The following is a 23,001-nucleotide window of genomic DNA, read 5'->3' on the forward strand; positions in this document are numbered from 1 at the left end:
CCCAAAACCAAACACAAAAAAAATCATCCCAACAAAAAAAAAAATTCAAAACCATTTTCTGAGGATGATTTATGATCTATATCCTACACCGTCATGGAAAAACCTTCCAACTGACATTCCACACTGCTTGTATACATCTTTCCCTCCAGACAAGTATGTCTGCTTTCAGAAATGTCTTTAACCGATCTTGATTTTGATATGCACCGGTAGAAAGGTGAAAAAACAAAAATAACAGTCCAAGAAACAGCCTAGAATTTTCCCTGTGGTTCAAGAGGCAAAGATGCAGCACACTAAATGTGCCCATCTCAAGATCCCCATAATGGAGGAAAAAGCACTTAAAGGCTTTGATCTACCAGCTGACTCCTGGCACTAAAAAAGCAATCCAAAACCATAGAGCTGAGAACCCTTGACAAACAGTAGCCAAATCATTGTTGTGTAATTACTGAATGATGCTAACCAGTGTGGGGCCCAGTCCAGGCATATCAAAAACCACTTTGATTCCCAGTAGGGAAACAGTTGCTCATTCAGCCCTGTAAAGAAGAGCCAGTTCAGGTGACTGCCTGCTCCAGATGTTCCTCTCCTCATATCGCCTCTCTCCTAAATGGAATCTGAACGCTGACTGCAGAGGGAAGCAGAAGTGCTTCTAGGAAACACTATCACCCTGCACTTTCTGGAAATCACAGAATCCAACCACCTAGTCTAGCAATTTAGGAACAAGTTTCTTCAACAAAATTTTACACCCCTTGACCTCAACTAGGATTAACAATGCATTTAAACTCCCACGTGGGATTAGTCATCTGGGAGCAGTATGGGTAGTACAGTTTTACAGATCATTCAGAGTATCAGAAATCAAAATTAAAAATCCAGCATGAAAGAAAATCTCAGAATCATGTTTGTAGCCCCCCTTCCAGGGGAAGGAACTGATGACTTAAGAATTCTTATAGGGTATCTTAGGATTTGCCTTCACATTTGTGACAGATATAAACTGAATCATAGCATCACTTAGGTTAGAAAAGACCTTTAAGATCATCAAATCCAACCATTAAGTAATTACACAGGATTTCTATTGTAATTGATTTAACCTTGTCTTTGAATTTCAAAGCTTCTTGTGAGACAGTGACGGTTCAGGCAAATCCCAAGAGGCATTTTTAACCACCACTGGTTAATCACTCTACATCCACCCACAACTATCAAACACAAATTGAAAAATTAGACCTAGAATCAAAAATCTTTTGGAACAGAAAATTTTGCTCCAAGGTAGTTTATTTCATAAATAAAGCTTGTTCTGTTTCACCAGAGAGCTACATCGTGCATTGGGAGGAAATGACTGGAAAATTTCAAGTGGCAGGCCTGACGAAAAGCAAGTATGAATGATCTTAGGTACAGTTCAAGCATTAATTAAGCCTGTCAGAGCATAAATGTGAAGATGTTAACCACAGCCTTCTGCATGGCACCTGCTAAGCTGCCAAGCTGAACTCAGTGGAGTAGCCCAGAGAGACCAGAAATGTATGTATGCTGTCAAAAAATGACAAACCACCTTAATTCCTTTCTCTACCTACACATGCTTTATTATGAAAGAGAAGAGGGCAATTTCTAAGTCTGCAGAGGAAAGTACTGAAAAAATACATTTAATTCTTAAATTACACCTACCCCCTATCTATCTACCATCAGCTACAAATCTTTATTTATCTGATAGATATATGGGTTTGTGTCATTTTGAATTGACGTCAGCTGTGAATCAAAACTGTACTGACTCATTCATAGCCTTCAGTATCCTAGCATTTCGTGCTCAGTTTTTAATCACACACTGACATCTAGAAAGTCCCATGCAGAGATGTGGATTTTACAATATCAGAGTTCGTGCATCCGAGATGGAAAATGCTAGTTCAAAGAGGGTCTTGGTGGATCCAGCATATGGTAACAATTGTCTGTATTATTAATCCATACACTGAGGTTATTTATTAGAATGTTGTTTTATTTTCCTATTGGTTTTCTACATCCTTATTTGTAATGCTACGTATAAAATGGACACAAATAATTTAGAAAGTTTAATGAGTTTAAACCAGGACATACTATATAGGCAGGCTTTTACTGCAGCACAAGTAATCTTCTTAAATCACTATGTGGACTTTCTCCTCTAGCTTATCTATGGCAATTTATTTCTATAATTTCCAGTGAAGAAAAGGGTGGAGATATCTTTTTATATTGCTGGCTTTTGCAGATGAAGCAGTTTCTCCTGTACTGTCATAGTCACAGAAAAGGAATAGCTTGGGGCTCTCTGAGTTTCCTCCAGGGAGCTGCAGAAATAAACACTGCCTTCTCTTATTTATGCAGTCAGCATTACACAAATGTAACAAATGAGAGGATTCAGACCATAGTTCATTCAAAATGGCAACTGCCTTGTAAGAGGCTAATAAATGTGTTGATGCGCAGCTTCGTTTCTGTGACACAGAATTAATTGCAACTTTAATAATAGTAATTTTAAGAGGTCTCAAAATTTTCTGTTAGAATCATGTTATATAGTTATCTTCAATCACTGTGAAAACACTGGCATACAAAAAAATTAAAAACTAAATTAAAAATTAAACTCATGAATTGTATTACATGTTATTTCCAGAACCGAAGGTTGTAAAACCCCGTAATTGTATGAATGTGACCGACGTGATTACAAAGGCCACAGACAGTACTTAGCCATGAAGATTTAGACATCCCACAATTTGTAGGAAAAACTGCAAGTTTATTTGCTGAATATTATCAGTATGTCCTCAGCTACAGTATGTTTACAAAAATTACCACATTTTTACAACCTTCCTCTAGTTCTCACGGCACAGAAATATTACAAAGTTAACCTGCATGGCAGCAAGTTTAACATTGCACTTGTTTAACCTGAACCATCTATTTGGGAACAGTGTTGAGGTTTGCTGAGGATACTGTTATTGAATATGGTTCCAAACAAAGACATCAGTAAACCCAGGAATTTTTTAAGATGGACACCTGACCAATTGTATCTCCTTCCACTCCCTGAGAAGAAGCAAGGAGTTTGAGGCAAATGGATCAACTGAAAACCTCGTGTCTCTTAAGCCAATCTCTTCTATCATGACTGAATACAAGGATAAAGCATATAAACTGAGAAAACACGTACTAAATTCACAGTACAAAGAAGCTGCTGAGATTCAATATGTTTTTAATTTTCTGTTCATTTAAAAGGAAAAAAAAAAATCAAAACCTGAAATAGTTTGCAATGTTTCACTACCAAACCTGAAATTTATTGCAAAAGTTTTGCCGCCATATGCCTAAGAATTATGTTGGGCAAATGCCAAAAATAAAAGGTGGTCTGTGAAGATACCTGTTGAGGAAAAAAAATGCTGTAAACTGGGAAATTTTATAGGATCAGCAAGCCAAATCCTCAGGGTAAGGTCAGGAATTGAGATAGCTGCTCCTTGAGGTTAGACTTTTATATTTTTGTATGATTCTGAAAAGTAGGAGATCTGACCAGCTACTAGAAATACAACAGCTGTTGCAAAAATGCTTAATATTGCCATAGGCTATGTTTAATTACAGACAAAAACCTCATGACCTTTGCTCATTTCTTCTCTTTTGATTATTCTAATTTTATTTGTTTTACAGCAGCTGAGTTAATATTGTATCTGAGGTTGAAAAACTTGCACTTGGATGGGATTAATTTTATGTATATCCAGAGACACTGCTACTTATTACACTTTGGCCTAGGCAGCCCCAATCTCTAACTGGAGACACAGAAGAACACAAAATATGAAGCACCATCAAAGACAAAGCAACACAGCAGGATAAAAAAAGGCCTTTTACCAATTTCTCACAAGGATGGTTTTCATGTTCTTCCCCACCAGGCCTATTTCTTCCAACTCAAATGCCTCACAGCCCTCCACTGTTCTGCCTGGAATTCTCTTTGCCTTTTGCAATATACGAACAGAAAATGAGGTGAGAAGAAACCAGAGACTTACAACAGCAACCTGAAATTCCTTACAGATCAGGATAACAGCTTTTCTCAAGGTATGTTGGGACAAGATTTTATGGGTGCAAGAATCAGAAGCATGATGACAAAGACGTATTGTAATCAAGAAGGAATTAGATCAGGCTAAAGAATAATTGAAAGCCTCTACCTGCACTCCTAAGGTTTGCCCCTTTGTTATGTTGAGGTAAGTCTTTTGAGAGCTAGGAAAATTTTAAATTAATTAACAGGTGAGATTTCAAAGATCTACATTTCAGATTTTATCAAGTGATGATATTTGACACTTACAGAAGAACAATCTCCAATTTAGACACTTTTTCTTTTGTTCAAGAGAGGAATCTGTCTACATTTCTTGAAGATGAAAAAAGGATGTTAGAAGAAATGGGATTTAATACAAGGCACATGGTCACCTGGAGCAGCCACTCTCTCCACGGCTCCTGAAAGTCTTGTATATGCACAAAGTGCTCTGCAGACTGACTGTCATGGAGAGACATAGGAGAAATTTCCCCACTTCTCTGTTTATGAAGACATGCTCTATGGGTATTTCCATATTCTGACACTTAATTCTGAAGAAGTGCAGCTTTTCCACCACACATGTGGCAACTTCCAGGATGATTTACTTGGATGTTGAGTTTGATTCTGTTTGCTTCAATTTTTCAAGGGGAAATGGTAAATAACTGCTACCTATATAACCTACAGAGGTTTACAAAACCCCAAGGTTTGTGTATTTGGCCTCCTCACCGCATTCACAACATATTACTTTTTTTAGTGGTTGGGTAATTTTGCAGGGAGGATTTGGTGTGGGTTTTCTTTAAGGGTGTGTATATATGCATGTATTTTTTCCAAGTTCTAGCACCATTTCCAAAGTGACACTGTCACACAAAATCCCTGCAACAAATGCCTGTCATCCTCCAATGTTTGTGCGCTCTTTTTTCTTTGAGTAGATGTGATAGTCTATTTCAATTTTAAACTCAAGCTGAAAGAGTCACAATTCTGAATTTGGTCACTGTCTGTCATACAAAGCTTGTCATGAGGAAAAAGAAGTTGCACCAGTGTACATTTTTTTTAGTATTCATGGTGCCTTAAATAATAACCAGTTAATCATGGTTTTATAAATCCCTTAAAAACTGAGTTACTCATTAGCAGTAAGCCCCACTCATTTTATTGATTTTTGGTGATATATCTTCCTGGGAACTTAGATTTCTCACCGTAATTCCTTTTACTTGTAATTACTTTTTTTTTAAAGTATCTTTAAAAACTAGAATAAACACAGGCAAAGAAAACTTAAGTATTGGAGAAAACAGCCACTTGCTTTTGTGAGAGAGCTGCATTAGGTTTAGGTTGTATGTGGCAGATACACATCACTATCCTCACAGAATATCCCATAAAATCCAATAGAGATTTAAGTAAAAAAGCTTCTACAGGAGTTAAATAAGACTCTGGAGAAATAACTTAGAACTCTAATAGCCTTCTCATAGAGCTCTACAGGGCTGTACAAGTACTTTTAAAGTACATTGCACTTGCACTTACATATTTCCCATTCAAAGCAGGACCGTAAGACTGTAACTGAAAAGACTGAAACATTCAGCCGTATGACAACTTTCAATAAGCAAAGCCCAATTTTATTCCCAGTCATTTTCAAGCAGGAAGAAGCAGTACTCAGTCAAGTGCTAAGCACTGCTGAAGGCTCACACTGGCCTGTACGCAGGCAGATGCACACGTGAGGAGAAATGCATTCAGACTAAAGTTTGCCCACAACACCACCACTATTAGACTCAGCAATTTCAATACAGAACCATGGCTCTGAAGTATCTTCATTGTTTTCAGATCCCACAACAGATCTCTTCAAGGAAACAAGCTTGTACTCACCTACACAGATAAATCACTCTAAGAGAAATTGGAATGTGCACTCAGAAACCTGATAATGTTTTTTTCAGTACATCCAAGCAGGTTTCTTGACACGGATGATCAGTTCCTCACCAGCCAACTTTCAACTATCCATTGGTGACATCACTCAGCAATTACAGAAGCTGCCCAAGTAAAAGCATTGAAATAGGCTGCATCAAATTAAGTGTTGCCAGCAGATCAAGGGAGGTGATTCTCCCTCTCTGCTCCACTCTTGTAAGACCCCATCTGGAGTATTGTGTCCACCTCTGGGGCCTACAATGTAAGAGAATATGTGGATCTGTTGGAGCAAGTTCAGAGGAGGACCACAGAGATGATCAGAGGGAGGGAGCAGCTCTTCTATGCAGACAGGCTGAGAGAGTTGGCATTGTTCAGCAAAGGCTCCAGAGAAATTTTACTGCAGCCTTTCAACACTAAAAGGGGGCCTACAAAAAAAGGTGTGGAGAAATACAGGTTTTTTTACCAAGGCCTGTAGTGACAGCACAAGGGGTAATGATTTTAAACTGAAAGAAATTAAGTTTTTAGTGGCTGTAAGAAAGAAATTTTTAATTATGAGAGTTTTGAAATACTGGAACAGATTGTCCAGAGAAGCTATGGATGACCCATCCCTAGAAGCGTTCTTGACCCCTAGAAGTTTTCAAGGCCAGGTTAGACAGGGCTTTGAGCAACCTGATCTAGTGGAAGGTGTCCCTGCCCATGGCAGAGGGATTGGAACTAAATGATCCATAATTTCCTTTCTCACCCAAACCATTTTGAAAGTCTGTGATTCTACAAAGTCGTCCTCCAGCTGCAGATGCTATGCAATTTATATTCTACCAATGGAAATATTTTTAAAACTCACTGTCTGTATTTTGCCTATTGATTGGCAAATCAATATGGGAAGGTCCTTTAAACGACATTATCAAGTGCTATAAGTAATATCATTACTATACTTCAACAGTCACTATGTTGTGCACATATATTACCACGTTTAGTCACTTGCTTTCTAATACCCATGTGACAGCAGGCATATACTTCTTTCATGAATGGGATGCTGCAGACAGTTTGCCTGACTACTAGAAAGAAATGTATTAATAGATTTTAGAAAGATGCATTATTTCATATTTTTTTTTCCAGGCAATAAATCCTAAAGATGTGAATGAAACTGACAGGAAAATGCATTGCATCCATTATCAAAAATTACTCTGTGATAGTCATTGCAGCCAATTGCTAGGACCTCTGTCATAACACTTTAGTTTGCTCAAAATGCATTGAATGATGCAGTCAAGTGAAACAGGACAGAATCAAAAGAAAGGACTCAGAGGGTCCATATGGCAACACTACAGCTTTCTAACATGGAAAATTGAGATGCAGTATCTTAATAAGTTTTAAAATTAATTAATTAATTATGAATTTTGTATGCAAGAATGAAGAAACTCAACACAAAATATGTACAACATCAAACAATCAGTGCATTGTAAATAGTCTGGTTCTTTTCAGAAACTTGTCAAAGGCTTTTTATTTAGCTTTGTTTTTAAAGGAAAATCCTACATTTTCTAGGCATCTGAGACACCAAAAAAAAAAAAAAAAAAAAGAAAGGGTCATTTTGACAGTAATAAAGAAAAACCAAAATACACCAACAGGATTTTAGAGTAATCATAAATCGCTATCATAAACATATGATGGTATTACCGGATAGCCATTTCGCCCTGGTAGGCCCTGGTTGAATGAGATGAAATGGTACGACACATTAACAACACAGTCATGACATAACAAACATGCAGAGTACATCACTAGGAAATTATAATTCGTGTATTGCTTAGTTGTTTTGTATGTGATGACATTTCAAACCAATAAATATGAGATAGGTACTACACAGTGAAGAAATGAGGCTTTGGCAATGGATGTGTTTTAACTTAAATAAGCACTTTAATTAAAAGGCTACTGGCCTAGTGAAATTCTGTTTCTATGGAGAGAATTAGCCATGTAAACTGACAGGCAATATGTAGTTAATTTAAAAATAAAAAGGTTTAGTGCTTAGGCAGTAAAGTATTAGATTCCACTAGAACAGAGGTGCCAAAGAAGAAATCTGAGATGGCTGTAAATGATCATAAAAAATTTCAAACTCCCCAGCCTTTGACTGCTATTACATGTGCTACTCAGTAGTCATGTACAAAAAAAATAAACAGAGCACTGCAGAAGCCATTGAAATTACAACCTACACCTAATTCCATGCAGTTTCATGTGGGATATACAAATATTTGATATTTTAAATGAAAACTATTACCACAGTCTCCCAGGTGAAAACAATACATAAGATCACAACAGTTGCCCCTAGCCAGTGTCTGCATAAATACAGAAGTGAATTAGGAAGAGAAATTACATTTTTAATGGCTTGTAACAATGTAAAGCATTGCTGCCCGTCAGCAAGATGAAGTCTTGCAGGTTTCAAGCATGAAACTTCAATTCTAAGTTGGATGCTTCTTAAAATTATTTAGTTTTGGAATCTATTTCAGGTCTGTGCTAATATTGCCAAGATTAAGGCTTATATGGGGGGGTGGGGGTGTTTGTTTGATTGTTTGGGTTTTTTCAGTGTACCTATACTGAAACAGTGGGGAACTGAAGTCAAAGACATTCTGAATGAGGCATATAGTGAACTCTTGCCACATTGCCTTGGTACAGGAAAATAGCCTGTATCATGATTTATGTTTGCTCTTTGTGCTTCATTGGAGGGCTGCAAAAGAAATTGGGGGAAAGAGTGTTTCTTTCAAGTAAACAGCACCTTTAAGCATTAAGCCTGTCTTTCCATTGATTGCTTGTTAAATGAATTTGTCACTATGAATTGCTGAGCACATGGTCAAAATCTCACAAGGATAAGTAATAGCATGACTCAATATACGCAGTTTACAGTAAAATCTTTAGGTCATAGCAGGAATTCAACATATTAACTAAATATTCTTAAACATGCAGGTAGCATAGAATAGACAGATGATAGAGTCTTGAAAATATTGTGGAAATACTGCATCTATTAAAGAAAAAAACACAAAAGTCTGCAAACTGTAAAAGAAATAATGTTTTAACAGTCACACTCCTCCACCATATGATGCACATGGATGGCATGACAGATACAAATGTTTGAGACATATGTGCTTACTCCTGTCCTTCAAGTCAGACTTCTGACCTACTGTAGGAATATACAAATAAGCAAACAAAAGACACACAAAAAAACCCAAGCAAAAAAACAAAAAAACCCTCAAAACCTCAGAAGAGAGAAAATGTTTTCTCACACGAAGAATTAGCACAAGATTCAATCGACAATTGAATAGTATTATTTAATAATAATTTTACACAAACACTTACTGGCTTCAGTAGCAATTACACTGAAACGAGCTGGACAGCCTGTATGCCTCCAAAGAACAGGGAGATTCTACCCCAAGACTTTGTGATAAATGCAGAGGAAATTATTACCTAGCAAAAGTGGCCAAGTCTGGGCTTAAGATAGGATACTCGCGAGTTTTTATACTGCAGTAAAATCTGTGTTATGAAGTCACAGGCAAAATGAACATAACATACTTACGCAGAATTGTGAATCCAAATGGCCATCTGGAGCGCTGAACATAAAGCTTTATTGGTTTAGAGACTTTTTTCTTAAGGAACTTTCTGATTAAATTATTCAGCTCCAAAATACTGTGTACGTGTAAATATCAAAATTCCTTCTTGAGTATACATGATCATTTTATCATGCTGATAGCTTAACAGGATCTAACAGATTTCTCCCTGATTCTGGAAGAACCAACAATGTATCACTGTACTTACAGGAGGTCCTGTGGGGTGGGGGAGAGGGGAAAAAAGGGTAAAAAAAGAAAAAAAGAACATGTAAGGTTACGAAGTTACTGAAGAAGGACATACATGTACAGTCAAGCACAAGGCCTTGGGATTGTCAGTGAGCAGCACTGGTAATACCGGGCACACATTTTCCCACTCAAGTAATCTTGAGCTTTAGTAGTGCTCTGAAACTTGTAAATATGACTACTGCCTAAATGCATGCACTTACCTTAACAAATCTTCAATTACAGTCATGCAATCTTATGAAAATTTCTTCTCCATTCATTTCCATGCAATTTCATGCCAGTCCAAAAATACCAGCCATGGACTACAATTCATTTTTTCAGACTCCACATAAAGCATATGTAACCACATCACCAGTTTCAGTTAACCACACAGTAAGCACTTGATCAGAGCTTGGCTGAGGAATTGCACAAAGTACCCTTGGCATTTAACCTGGGCATCTTGTCAAGAATACATGTACCAGCATCTTCCAGAATTCCAACTTCGCCTGTAAGGGGAGGTTTCAGTGGCCACCTGACAGGGCTGAACTTTCTTTTCATCGCCTTCCTCTCTCAAGGCACACATATAAAATGCTCCCCATTAAAATGTCACACTTTGTGAAGTGATATTTGCACATTTTTTCAATTATTTAGACCTCAAAGACTTTTGTGTAGGAGTTCTTGGAAACATTATCAAAGGGCCACAAATCAAATCTACTATTTCAGTCTTATTAGGTTGAGCAGCTGCAGCTCCCAAATCAACGGCATTTCATTAAGCTTTTATGCCTCTCTCTAATTTCTGAATAAAGTGAAGTGCAAAAGAAGTATAAAGCAGCAGCAGCTGTACTTTGAGATTGCTTTTAATATTGACAGCCTTTTGGTTTTAACAATGCAATTTTTATTGTCCAGCAACTAAGGTAATTTCTTTATTCTGGCAAACATTCTTAAACAGCATTTTAAGGTGTAGGTCTGTTTTTAAATGAGGGATCCATTCCCTTTATTAATAGTTTAGCATGTGTTTATTTGAGATGTACAATGAATCAATGTGTATCGCACAAATTAATTTCCAGGATCATTTGTAATTTAATCTTCAACCACAGAATTTCTCTCTATATCATAGCCTCTTTCTCTGAAGTAAATACTAAAACAACAGTGAATGGAAACACCAAGGTGATTTGTATCAACCTTTGTCAGGGCTTGGCTTTAGTTTTGTGATTCAGGAAGATATGGAAATAGTTTTTAAGAGCCAGATAAATTATACTTTACATAGATAAGAAAGGCTACGGAAGATTCATAGAGATCAAGGTGACTGGAAGCCTTTCCTAGCTGGCAGATTAGACAAGACAGCCAAGGAGAATAGAAATGCTCATTTTCTACTGCATTGCCTCCACAAAGGTCACCTTGATGAAAAACTCAATCCCACAAGGTAATTGATTCAATTGTTGTGAATGTCAACAGCAAGAGGTGCTCAGCATCTCGCAACTTTGCCTCAAATGAAATTTCAAGCTACACACCACCAGCAGGTTTCTATCAATGGCAACCTCCCTGGTACAGAGCAATGAACCAACAAATGTTTTTCTTATTTCTGTTAGAACTTAACTGCTCATTTCTATAAAACAACTTCTCTCATGCAGAGTAGTCTACTTATCACATTATGCCCCTGATTATCAACATTCTTGACATAAGGAATTTTATTTCCTTATTTATTTCCTTATAAAATTGTTCTCCTCAAGCCAAAGGGGCCTGATGTAACACTGACACAGTATTCCAACTACAGACTTACATGGAGTTATTCTAACTTGTGCAAGTGTGAGAAGACCCCTAAAGGGTTTGACAGTTACAGATGTGTTTCCAAAGACACCATGTCGAGCTTTATGAAGTGTGCCTACAAATAAAGGATGCCCAAGACTAGAAAAATATCTGGAAGGCCACCAGATATATGCCAAGGCTCACAATATTTTACCAGAGAAGTTTCAGAATTCTTTTTCAGAGCACACATGCAATACAACTAAAAATCAAGGCATGCTGGGTATGCATCCTCACAAAAACAGACATCAAATGACAAAAGATCTTATGAAATTGAAAACTTACCAGTCTCTCCTCTTCTTCCCCGCTTACCTCTTTTCCCTGGAGGACCTAAAATGAAGATGGTAGATTGTAACTTTGTCCCTTGAAATTACATGTAGAATATCATTTGTTTGGATGTAAGGGCATTAGACTGATGTACCACATGAAGTTCAGAGACTTTGGCTGAGCAGGGGTAAAAGATAACCTGAATAAGATTTAGGAAGTTTGGGATAAATTTTACAGCTATGGTACCCACTACAGGCTCTCTGAAAAAAGGCTGGGAGAATCTTTAAAGGTCATCCAGTTCATCCCTCTTCTTCAAGGAAATGTTAGCCACATCTAAATTATTATTGCAACTTCCACAGGAGTTTTTTTTCCCCCGCAATATTTCACTGTTCTGACCAGTGGAACACTTTTCTTTATGTCCAACTCACTGCACTGAAGCCCATCAATTCTTGTGCTTTCCACCATGAACCCCAGAGAAGAAATTTCCCCTTTTCCTCTCTCAAAAAAGTCTTCGTATTCCTCAGAACTGCTGCACCATTCCTTCAATCATCCTAAACCAAATACATCATGGGACATGAAGTTTTATTCAGTTATTCCTGTATTAAGCCAGAAGATTAGTATTTATTTATAAGAGTAAATCCTCTGGAATTTGCTTTCAGCCTCTATCTGAAAACATGCAAGAGATGAAGAAATCACCACCTGGCTTGCCATCCCCCAAACACTTAACAACAATGTATGTGTTGACAGACACAGTGTAATGTGCTTTGCCTCCAGTTTATATTTTTTAGACATAACACAATGGCTTAGTCACTGTATTCCTTTTGCTGAGAAATCTTTACTTCTCATTGTCTCTTCTCCACAAGTATTTACATAATACAACCAGCGTCTGCTGTCACCTCCAGAAAAAAAAATAAAAAAGGAAAAAAATCCTTTCTTCCCCTCATTTCTGCCTTCAATATCCTCTTCTAAAAACTTCAGATCTCAGATGTCAGACTGCAGACACCTTCCCCACTCTTCTTGGTGACCTTGACATACTGTTCCTGAAAATGCCAGGAAAGCACACTTGCACTTCTCCATGTACAGTTTGGAGGAGAAGCAGCAGCTGTGGGGGTGACACAAGTACTGAAACTTGGCTGCTCTGAAAAGAGAACCACAGGTGGGACTCTCAAAGCCGCTGAAGAGAGGCAAGCGCACGGGTGGAATTTCCAAAAGCAGCGACGCGTGCAGGAGCACAAGTACCTCTGCTGTGGCTGTATCTCACCGTTTGTAATGGATACGAGATGCACAGGTGGTTTTGTGCAAATAGTCTGCTACTTTAAACTTTACAAATCATCTGAAGTATCATGCCACAGCTTTTAAATAGCTTTGCATTATGTATTTGCAGCAATCTGGCTTAAAATACTAAGATGCTGGAAAGCAACATTAGTGAAACAATTGCAAGATATATATGAAACAGCATTAGTTTTCCAGGTGAATAAAATACTATTGATTTAAAAAGAAAGGAAGAAGGAAGAGGAGAAAAAAAAGAAAAGAGAAAGGAGAAGGGAGGAGAAGGGAGGAGAAGGGAGGAGAAGGGAGGAGAAGGGAGGAGAAGGGAGGAGAAGGGAGGAGAAGGGAGGAGAAGGGAGGAGAAGGGAGGAGAAGGGAGGAGAAGGGAGGAGAAAAGAAACATGAAGAAGGAAAAGAAAGAAAATAGAAAAGCAGCTCTTGTCTTTAACATGGAGAGGCTTAGTCCTATCAGAGCATTGTAAATTTGACTAAAATCCTTCTTTCCTGTTCTAATAATTACTGTAGTGGCATAATGCAACACAAGTTTAAGACAACAATATCATACAAGGCAAGAATGGCATGGGATATTCATAATCAATAGCATGAATATTTTGGTATCATGAAATATAGCAAAAGTATCACTTAAGTATGGGAGAATCTTGCAACTTCCTCCTGAAACACTCCAGCCTCTGCAAGGGGCATCTATGGAAACTTCTTACACAGGAAATAGCATGTTACAGACACAATAAGTTTCTATATACACCTCTATTTTCTCCCCCCACAACTAAGACTGAAACTTCTTAGAGTCCCCCTGCATGCACACAGCCCTGCAGAGGCCCTCTGTGGAGATTTCCTGGGCTGTACCCAAGCTGACAACACAGCCATAGAGTAATTTGGGCTCATCATGAACATGGATGTGCAGGGGAAACTTAAAAGGTTCTTCTCCAGGTAATGACATGTCATCATGCATATAGCAATAATATTCTGCTAAACAGGGTAGTAATATTTTATTTTATTAAACTTTAAGTGTGCTATAGGTGTGCACACACACAGACAAGTCTACTACCAGGTTTGCTTTTGAGAAAGAAACAGCACTTTGAAATTAAAAATTTCAGCTACAGATCAGCAAAACACATTAAAGTCACTAACAGAAAACCCTGAAGGTAACTTCAAGCTATGAATTTTAGGAAGGAATGAAATCTGTCCAGAAAACCAGACTTCCACAGAGCACTAAGTTGATAGTTTAGCTGTGTACAATGAGAGCAAAGAATGGGCTCCAGTTCAGCTCTCTCCTCTGAAATCAGTTGCTGCTCCCTTCTAACATGTTATTCTAAGATTATTAGATTCGAATGTGTGAATCACCAGAAAAATTACTGTAATTACTATGTTTCCAAAGTAACCACACCACTGAGGTTATTACTCTGGACTTAGACCAATATTAATGAAACCATACTACTGTCCCTGACCATCAGACCAACAGTACTTAAGGGACACTGACTGACATGTATCTCTTCTCCCTCTCATTAAAACTTTTTTGATTTGTGCACTGTTTAAGTCTGTCAAGATGGTGGCATTTGCAAAACTCAAAATAACTGTGAGATGAGAGATGGACCTTGCAAACTTCTGCTAGATTTTGGTGACCATTTGAGGAAATAGTTTCTATATATATATATCTATTTACTTACTTTTTACCAATACAAACTAATTCATTTTGAACAGTTTACCACAGATGGTTTCAATTCACAGAAAACTAAAGCTGAAATTTATGGTCATCGCTCAGTGACCTACTGCTTCAGAAAGTACACAAGTTTTCATGTTTTCTGAACAGGCTGCTTTCTCTAAATCTCAACTGCTAACATATCATCTGTACCTCCAAGAGTTTCAAGCTATCAAAACCTCGGGCAATTTTCTATAAATATTAATTTTCCATCTGTCTATAATATTATAACTTTGCACTAATTGGACGATTTGGTGGAGACTCATCACAGCAGAAGGAGCAGTGAATAAAGTTATATTATGGATAATGTCAGCTTACATCAAGCCCACAGATTTTTACAGCTTGCACAAAACACTCAACATGACACAACTACTCTGAACTTTCCTGCCTGCCTGGGGTAAAAAATGAAAGTCTCTTCAAGAGTATCAGAAACGTCCATGCTGAATTGAATTTATTCCGGAGTATTTTAAGAGTATTTTGTTTTAAAATGTATTTTCATACTAAAAATAGAAGTATTAGGAACAAAAATAGGAGTTTAAATCTCAGTGGAGTGAGCTGGGTTAATAAATAATACTGAGCAATAAGCAAAAGCTTGTTTCTAGTAGCCAACTTTGCCAAAACATTGTTTTTCCAGGATCACTACATTTACCCACAAGTAGGGAGTAAGAGTAAAATGCCAGATCACCTGGTTTTCATTTTTAACTTAATTTAGTTTGAAAATATTTGAAATTATTTTATTCTTCCAAAACCATTTAATTCTTATCAACAGAAAATTTAGAAAGATTTTTTTTCCATTCAGTTGTTTAAAAAAAAATAATGCCACTGCTCTTCCATATTTATGAAGGGAATTTTGGAATGGAAAGAAACTAAAAGCTAATTGAAACTAAAAGTCAATTATTTATCTAAATTTATCTTCTCAAGCACAAAATGTCAGCCACTCAAAAAGTTTTGTCTTTCTTACCTACCATGAGTGTCTGTCAAAAAAACAAAAAACCACCACAAATAAACAAAAAAACCCCCTCCTCACCCCACACAAAATGGACAAAACCACCCATACTCTTTAAATTTATTGATGCATTTACAGCAAACAAATTCTATCTTTCAGAAACAGCAGACTGAAAAAAAACCAAAATACCCACCCCATTTGGTGAGTGAGACCTAGAGTACCACTATAAGCACCTGCCAGGAACAAAACATGCTTTGCCATTTGGTCACCAGCTGATGCAGAAAGTCAAGTTTGTCCTAATTTTGGAAAGAATTACAGTGGCATCATCAAGTCAAAATAAAAGGATTTACCCATCTATGGTTATAAGAAACTCCAAAAGCTATTAACCCTCACTACAAGTAACAGCTCCTACATCAAACCATGCACCAACCTAAGAATTACACAAGAGTTCAGAATCCTATTCCCTCTTTTACTGATGCCCAGGATATTGCTCACATAGTGTTTCACACACAAACATAGCTACTGTTAAAGGGAACGAGTATTCCACGTGTACATGAGAAGAAGAATATTTTCCTGGATATTTCAAAGGACATACCATTTCACATGAAGTTCACAGCCTTTCAGAAGGTTTTTACCTGTCAAGTCAGAAAAATGAATTCACCCAACTACATTCTCAGAGTAAATCCTGAGCAACTTTGTTGAAGGTCGTAGAATTACTTCAGTATCGTCAGGCATAAAACTGTCAGCCTTGCTGAAATCATGTGATTAAAATATCCAGGAGTCAGCTGAACTATACCAACCAAACCATCCTTTCTGATTCAACACTAACACTGGGAAAATAACTGCTATTGATTGCATTTCAAGCTCCATCACTCCACGCCATAAAGGGATCCAACTCTTTCCTTTTCACTTACAAAGTACAACCCAGCTGTCATCATTTTATCCCACTTCACATTTCTCCCTGTTAAACTGACTCAGGAAGGAGTAGGGCACTGAAGAGAGCCAACCCCTCACTACTCGGAGAGGAGAGCCTCCCCAGCAAACTGGCACCTCTCCCTCACAACTGGAGGAGCACCAGGCCAACAGGCCAGCACTGCAGGCAGGCAGCAGAGCAGAGTGGCAGGCACTGAGCCTAACCCCTCCTCCTGTGAAATATGCATGCCACGAGCAGTGTGGTGGCTCCAGGTAATGCTGTGCGAGTGAGTGCCCCATCCTGCCAGCCTCCACCTGCCAGGATGGTCCCCACCTCCAGCAAAGAGCACTGAAACATCCCAGTGGGCTGAGCACTCACCCGCTGGATGTCTATCTAGGTGACAATAGATTCAACAGACAAATCCATGGTCCCTACCCACAGCACTGCCACCAAAGGGAGGATTTCTATCTCCAAAGCTGAGCATGTTCTTATAAACTCTGCATGGATCTATTCCAGGATACTTCATCAGCCTTTTCTGCTCTCTCCTCTTTTCTCAGCTTTTTTATCTCATGTAACACTTGGACTCTTCATTACCATTCCACCTGATCTGTCAGTCTTCTTTGTACCTCAGTCTGTCTGTCACAGCCTGCCTGAGCTTCCTACCTCATAAAATTATCTACCTCATTTCGAGCCTCAGCTGGATAAATAACATTCATTGTTTCACACACAGTACATCATCTATTTGGCTCACCATGAAGTATCATTGCATTGCAGGGCTTGGATACATGTCAGAACCTATTATGCAACTTGGCTGAGGAAATGTCAAAAATGAGTCTGTCTGATCCCCACAGCAAAGCAATCTGACTGCCCTAAGTCAGATTTGTACCATTTCTGTACATGCTAAATACCACCTGACTAGAGACATCTAGCATAACCTTATTACACTAGTACCACATGCCACTGAGGAAGAATCCCATTACTGTCACCTGTGAAATAGCCAGACCTGCACACACACACACACACACACACACATATATATATATATATTTATAGAATCATAGAAAGGCTGGGCTTGAAAGGGACCTTAAAGATCATCTGGTTCCAACCCCCCTGCCACGGGCAAGAATGCCACCCACTAAATCAAGTGCTCAGGGCCCCATGCAGCCTGGCCTTGAACACTTCAAGAGAAGCAGCTTCCACAGCTTCTCTGGGTAACCTGTTCCACTGCCCTCACAGTAAAGACTTTTTTCCTAACATCTAATCTAAATCTCGTCTTTTACTTTAAAACCGGTGCCCTTTGTCCTAGCACTATCTTCCTGTGCAAAAAGTTGTTCTCCCTCTTTTTTATAAGCCCCCTTCAGGTACTGAAAGGCTACAATATGGTCTCCACAGAGTTTTCTCTTCTCCAGGCTAGACAGCCCCAATTTTGTCAACTGTCCTCTCAGTAGACGGTTTCCAGCCCTCTGATCATCTTGGTGGTCTGTTCTGGACTCACTCCAACAGAGCCACATCCTTACGCTAGGGATCTCAGAGCTGGACACGGCACTCCAGGTCCCTCACTCTGCTGGCTTCACTTCTTGTGATGCAGCCCAGGACACAGTTGGCTTTGGCTTTCTGGGCTGTGAGCACACACTGTTAGTTCATGTCCAGCTTGTCATCCACCAGAATCCCCAAGTCCTTCTCCACAGGGCTGCTCTTGATGGGTTCTTCTCCCCGTCTTGGCTCATGTCAGGGATTGCCCCAACCCAGGTACAGCATTTTGCACTTGGACTTGTTGAACCTCATGTGTTTCTTGTGGGCCCAATTCTACAGCTTGTCCATGTGCCCCTGGACAGCATCCTGTCCTTCTGTTGTGTTAGCTGCACTGCTCAGTCCCTGTCATCTACAAACTTGCTGAGGGTGCTCTCAATCTTGCTGTCTATCCGAGAGACAGAGATAGTAAAGAGCACCAGTCCCAAGATGGAACTGTGAGGGACACCAATTGTCACCAGCTGTTTTCCATCTCACCTGTAAGTGCAAAGATGCTTTCCTTCTGTAAGTTACAGTAGAGGGTTCCTGGGTTTTGAGCATTCCCTAACCACCACACAACTTCCACTTCTCTCCCTCCAACTGCACTCCTCACAGATAGTTTTCTGGCATGAATAGAACCAAACATCTGTTTGGTTCTATTCAGATCCAGGCACTTGAGTATCTGAAGTCAGGATTTACCTGCCAAGCACTCAGATAGTTCTTTGGGTTGAAGCTGCCTGAAAACTCTGTGAATGTTTCTGGTGCCACTCCCTGCGGCTAGATGCTTGAGTTCTTAATGGATATGCCCCTTTAGGTCCTCTGCCAGCTACCAGTTCTCATCCCAACCTGAAGCCTGGGTTCATTAAACACTACATGAAATATCAGGTGCATGTCTTGTTTTAAAGCCACAACATAAGGTGGGATATCTTCTTTCTACATATATCACAAATTACCTTATTAACACAGGTAACAGGTGTGAGAGCAAGTTCTTCTGTCTACAAATCTTCCTCCCACCATTTTTTTTTTTTCCTGCATTTTATGTTATTGTTTTCATGTTCTGTAGGAGTGACAAATGTTCCAGCAAAAGTGGAACCACTGGTTTACCTAACAGAGCTACAGCATATTTTGCGTTATACTTTATCCCTGTGTATGCCAACACTTTGGCCATGCCCTCGGCCACAGCTGTAGTTTTAGGAGTGCCTTTACTGACATAATCATGCATACACCAAAACTTTCCTGAATCACAGAAGTCTCACAATGCGTTACAGTCCCAAAATTCATTCATAATGTCATTTTCTCTCTTTCTTTTTTGTCCAGTAGTAGAAGGACTGGGGTAAGAAACACTGCTGCTTACATGAGCTCATTTTAGGGAGACTTAACAGTGCAGAAAGAATGGGTTCTTGAACTTCACATTTTTTTACGGGTTACTCCATCACCACAGAGCTGTGGCAGAACACAAGTAACTGAGTACAGTTAAAATACTGTCAGAGGTGAAGATTCACGGCTATAAGGCAACCAATGAAATGCTGCACGTCAGATCCCAGCATTTTTATCCAGATATAATTATGATTTATTTTGCTTAAGTAGTCTGAAATAGATCCCAGTAGCCTGAGCTAGAACAGTTTGATGGTTCTTACCGACTAAATTTTATTGGTAAAGCTGTTAAACTATTTTAATGAACATATAACACTCCAAGCACACATGGTCATCTTGCAAACACAGAAATAGCTGCTATCACCTGGCTGACAAGTATTGCTGAGGGACAGCTGAAGCATGTAGGGATAGCTATTCTATACTAGCAAGGCATGAAAGTATTATCATTTCAACTAGCCATTCCATTGTATTATTATTATGCCATATCAATAGTTGGCCCTATGATGCAAAAAGCATATGTCATATTGAGAAAAACTATTTAAGCTTCATTTAACTTTTTCAGATAATAACATGGATGAAATAAGAAATAAGGTATCAGAATTAAATTATTCTTCAGACTCAATGGAATTTAAATTAACTTTAGAAAGAAATTTAGACACTTTTTGAGGACACACAGCCAGCCAGATGGTAAAGTAACTATATGGTACAATTGTAGTCTTATAAAAGCAAAATCCTCAGAATCAGAAGTCCTTAAAAGCTCATCCACCTTTAGGAAGTCATATTATATCTCAGTACCAAAGTTCTGTCATCTGGAAAATGACAAATAATTAGAACAAAGCAACAGTGTAAAAAGCATACTACCCTTCTCAAATGCAGTGCTTTGGATGCAATAGGTGTCAAGCAGAGAGTCAAATTATAATCTCCAAGAATGAGTCATTCCTTCCCTACTATTTACAGAGTAACACCAGCTACAGGTCAGGACAGAGGAGGACTGCAGCATTCCAGGTCGTGTAGTTGAGAAATGGGGACTTCTCCACCTTCCTCAACCCCAGTGAATGGCAGGTACCCTCCCATGCAGTAGCATGGAGCAGCTATCCATCCTGGCTGTGGCTTTCATACTACTTGTGTCTGAGTCATTTTTCATCTAAGCCTTTCATGGCCTTGCATGTGCATGGGAGACTTTGGTCATTCCTCCCTCTGAAGGTTCACTCTGACCTGAGGAAACCCATGGCTTCAAAGCTTCCTCAAGCAACCAAAAGTGTACATCTCTTCTCAACGCAAAAGGACATCTCTCCCATGTCATGGCAGTATGATCATAGGCTTAGATGTGTGGGCCACACGAGGGCTGAAATCCCCACACATGGTAGACTTAAAAAGGCTTTTTCTATTTCCTCACAAGTCCTACATAAATTTATTCCTCCTGCTATAAATTCTCACCACATTCCTCATGTGCTCTTCCCTTCACATTTCATCAGTCTGATTTTGTTTGCTTGTTTTGCTCTTAGTTTTTGCATTCTTTTTCCTTGCTGGCCATATGGCTCTCAGCTGCCAGGCCCAGCACAGAAGCAGCTAGGTGCAACAGCTGGAAAAAAGTCCTTCTCAAGCACCCACATCAGGATTAGACACACTCTCAGTACTCTTGGTAGATGAAACACAGGCTGCTAGTTTTGCTTCGGAACAGTTGGGATAGCTCACCTCAATGCAAATATGGGATATTTTTAGCATGTGAAAAGAATGATTTTTCCAATGCTTATAACTCTGTGGAAGTTGTGTTGTCATCTTTTAACCACACATGACAATAGCAGAAGGTCACATAGACCTGATATCAGCCAAGGTTAAATCTCAGTCTTTCACTCCAAATTAAGGCTATGTGAGACTTAATTCACAAAGAAGAGGTAAAGCCAGAATATGTTTCCTTCAGCTTTCATTCTTAAACATCTGGTTCTGCTTGCAAAAAAAACCCCAACAGACTGCAGTTGCTTTTTGGCAAAAAGGTAAGCCACTGAACACCCAGTCTCATAAGGACACGGGAAAGGCAATGCTATCAACAATATGTCAGGTCCTCACAACCCTGATCACAGTTGGTGATGTTATTTTCACTGGCAGTAATGAAAAGAAGATTACCTAACAATCACAATTCAGATTACTCTGAATGCTCATCAGAGAATAAGAATTTTGCTACAATTTTCAACAGCACAGGTTTTAATTAATAAAAGTACTTTTAAGTGACTACAGTCTCTTTCAGTTTTAGTGCCATTTGTAAACCTTAGCATAAGGTACTCAACTTTTCCACATACTCTGATTTTTCTTCTCAGCTCAAGAGCAAACCCAAAATCCAAAGTATTGCCATGAACAAGTAAAATTCCCATAACAGTTTCATTTTATTCTAAAAAGTCAAAAAGCTAAAAAATTTTCTTCTGAAAAGTCACCGACTAACCTTTCCAGATTTTTTAAAGATGAGGAACAACAACATTAACACCATATTCAGCTAAAACTGTACAACGCAAATGAAACTAATTTTTAGCATCCTAGACTATCTCCACTTACATTGTGGAGTCCAGGTGTCTCCTCTTACTGCAGATTTGATCCGCATGCTTAACTTTTAAGCCATGATTGACAAGAGTTCATGATTATGATGACAGATTAAAGTGTTCATTGAATTCAGAGGGTTTTTATTTCAGTTGTGACAGTAGTGTACTGGGAGACAATGAAACACAATATCACAGGATTAAAGGCAGCACATAACTAGTCAGGCACTGGTACTGCAATCATCTTGGTCTCACACACGTGCTGATCACCCATTTAAACATAAAACCCTACCCTGAACAGTGCATATTCCTTTCAAAGTCTTACTCACGTGCCTCCTCTCATTTCTAACATAATAAATATATCATCTGACGAGGAGCTTAGTGACAGCTGCACAAGTTAGTTCTAATTACAAAAAATAATAAGTGGTTTTAAAAGGTTCAGTAAGTCTCTATTGCATAACAGCAGCAAAGCAGCACAATTATTGCTTACGAGCAAATGTAAATACATAAATAAAAATTGTGCTAGGATTGGCTTACTCTTGAACTACAAATGTCAGCTTCTCCTGGGTAATCTAAAACAACATTCTCTTTCTTGATGCACCATTCACCTATAGAGGGGGAAAACAACAAACTGCAGACAAATGCTTCAAAATATTTTGCCTGAATTAACACAGGAGTAACACAACTGCAAAAGACCAAAAATGATAAAGAGGAAGCAATATATTCACTTTGGTTTACATTTTACAGCTGTCTGTGAACTTTAGGAAGCTCTGGTTCCTAAGCAGACACATATTCAACCTGACAGACACCAGTAAATTATTTTTATTATCCTAGGCTACATCCCCCTCCTTAGTTTCTATTATTTCCAATAGCAAACTTTCCCCCCCAAAACAACCTTCAAAGAAAGGGCAATCTCCCATGCTTTAAACACTCTCATGAGACTTGTCTTTCATCCACTGGACACTACTTCAGG

The 23,001-nt window shown here is 38.7% G+C and overlaps 1 protein-coding gene across 22 annotated transcripts in view; it reads right to left on the reverse strand.

Moving 5' to 3' along the window:
* Nucleotides 1-23,001, reverse strand: part of COL25A1 (collagen type XXV alpha 1 chain) — a 304,370-nt gene that overhangs the window by 137,805 nt on the left and 143,564 nt on the right. For 13 of the 22 annotated variants that reach the window (XM_048302916.1, XM_048302924.1, XM_048302921.1 and 10 more), the window contains exons 3-5: nucleotides 11,791-11,835; nucleotides 9,689-9,696; nucleotides 7,565-7,591 (exon numbers count right to left, since the gene is read on the reverse strand). In XM_048302916.1, coding sequence (XP_048158873.1) covers nucleotides 7,565-7,591; nucleotides 9,689-9,696; nucleotides 11,791-11,835 — 80 coding nt within the window. Of the gene's footprint in view, nucleotides 1-7,564; nucleotides 7,592-9,449; nucleotides 9,668-9,688; nucleotides 9,697-11,790; nucleotides 11,836-23,001 lie in introns of those variants that run through there. The other 9 variants (XM_048302930.1, XM_048302929.1, XM_048302928.1 and 6 more) reach the window with 2 other exon arrangements.

The sequence above is a fragment of the Corvus hawaiiensis genome, chromosome 5 (assembly GCF_020740725.1).
Source record: "Corvus hawaiiensis isolate bCorHaw1 chromosome 5, bCorHaw1.pri.cur, whole genome shotgun sequence".
NCBI lineage: Eukaryota > Metazoa > Chordata > Aves > Passeriformes > Corvidae > Corvus > Corvus hawaiiensis.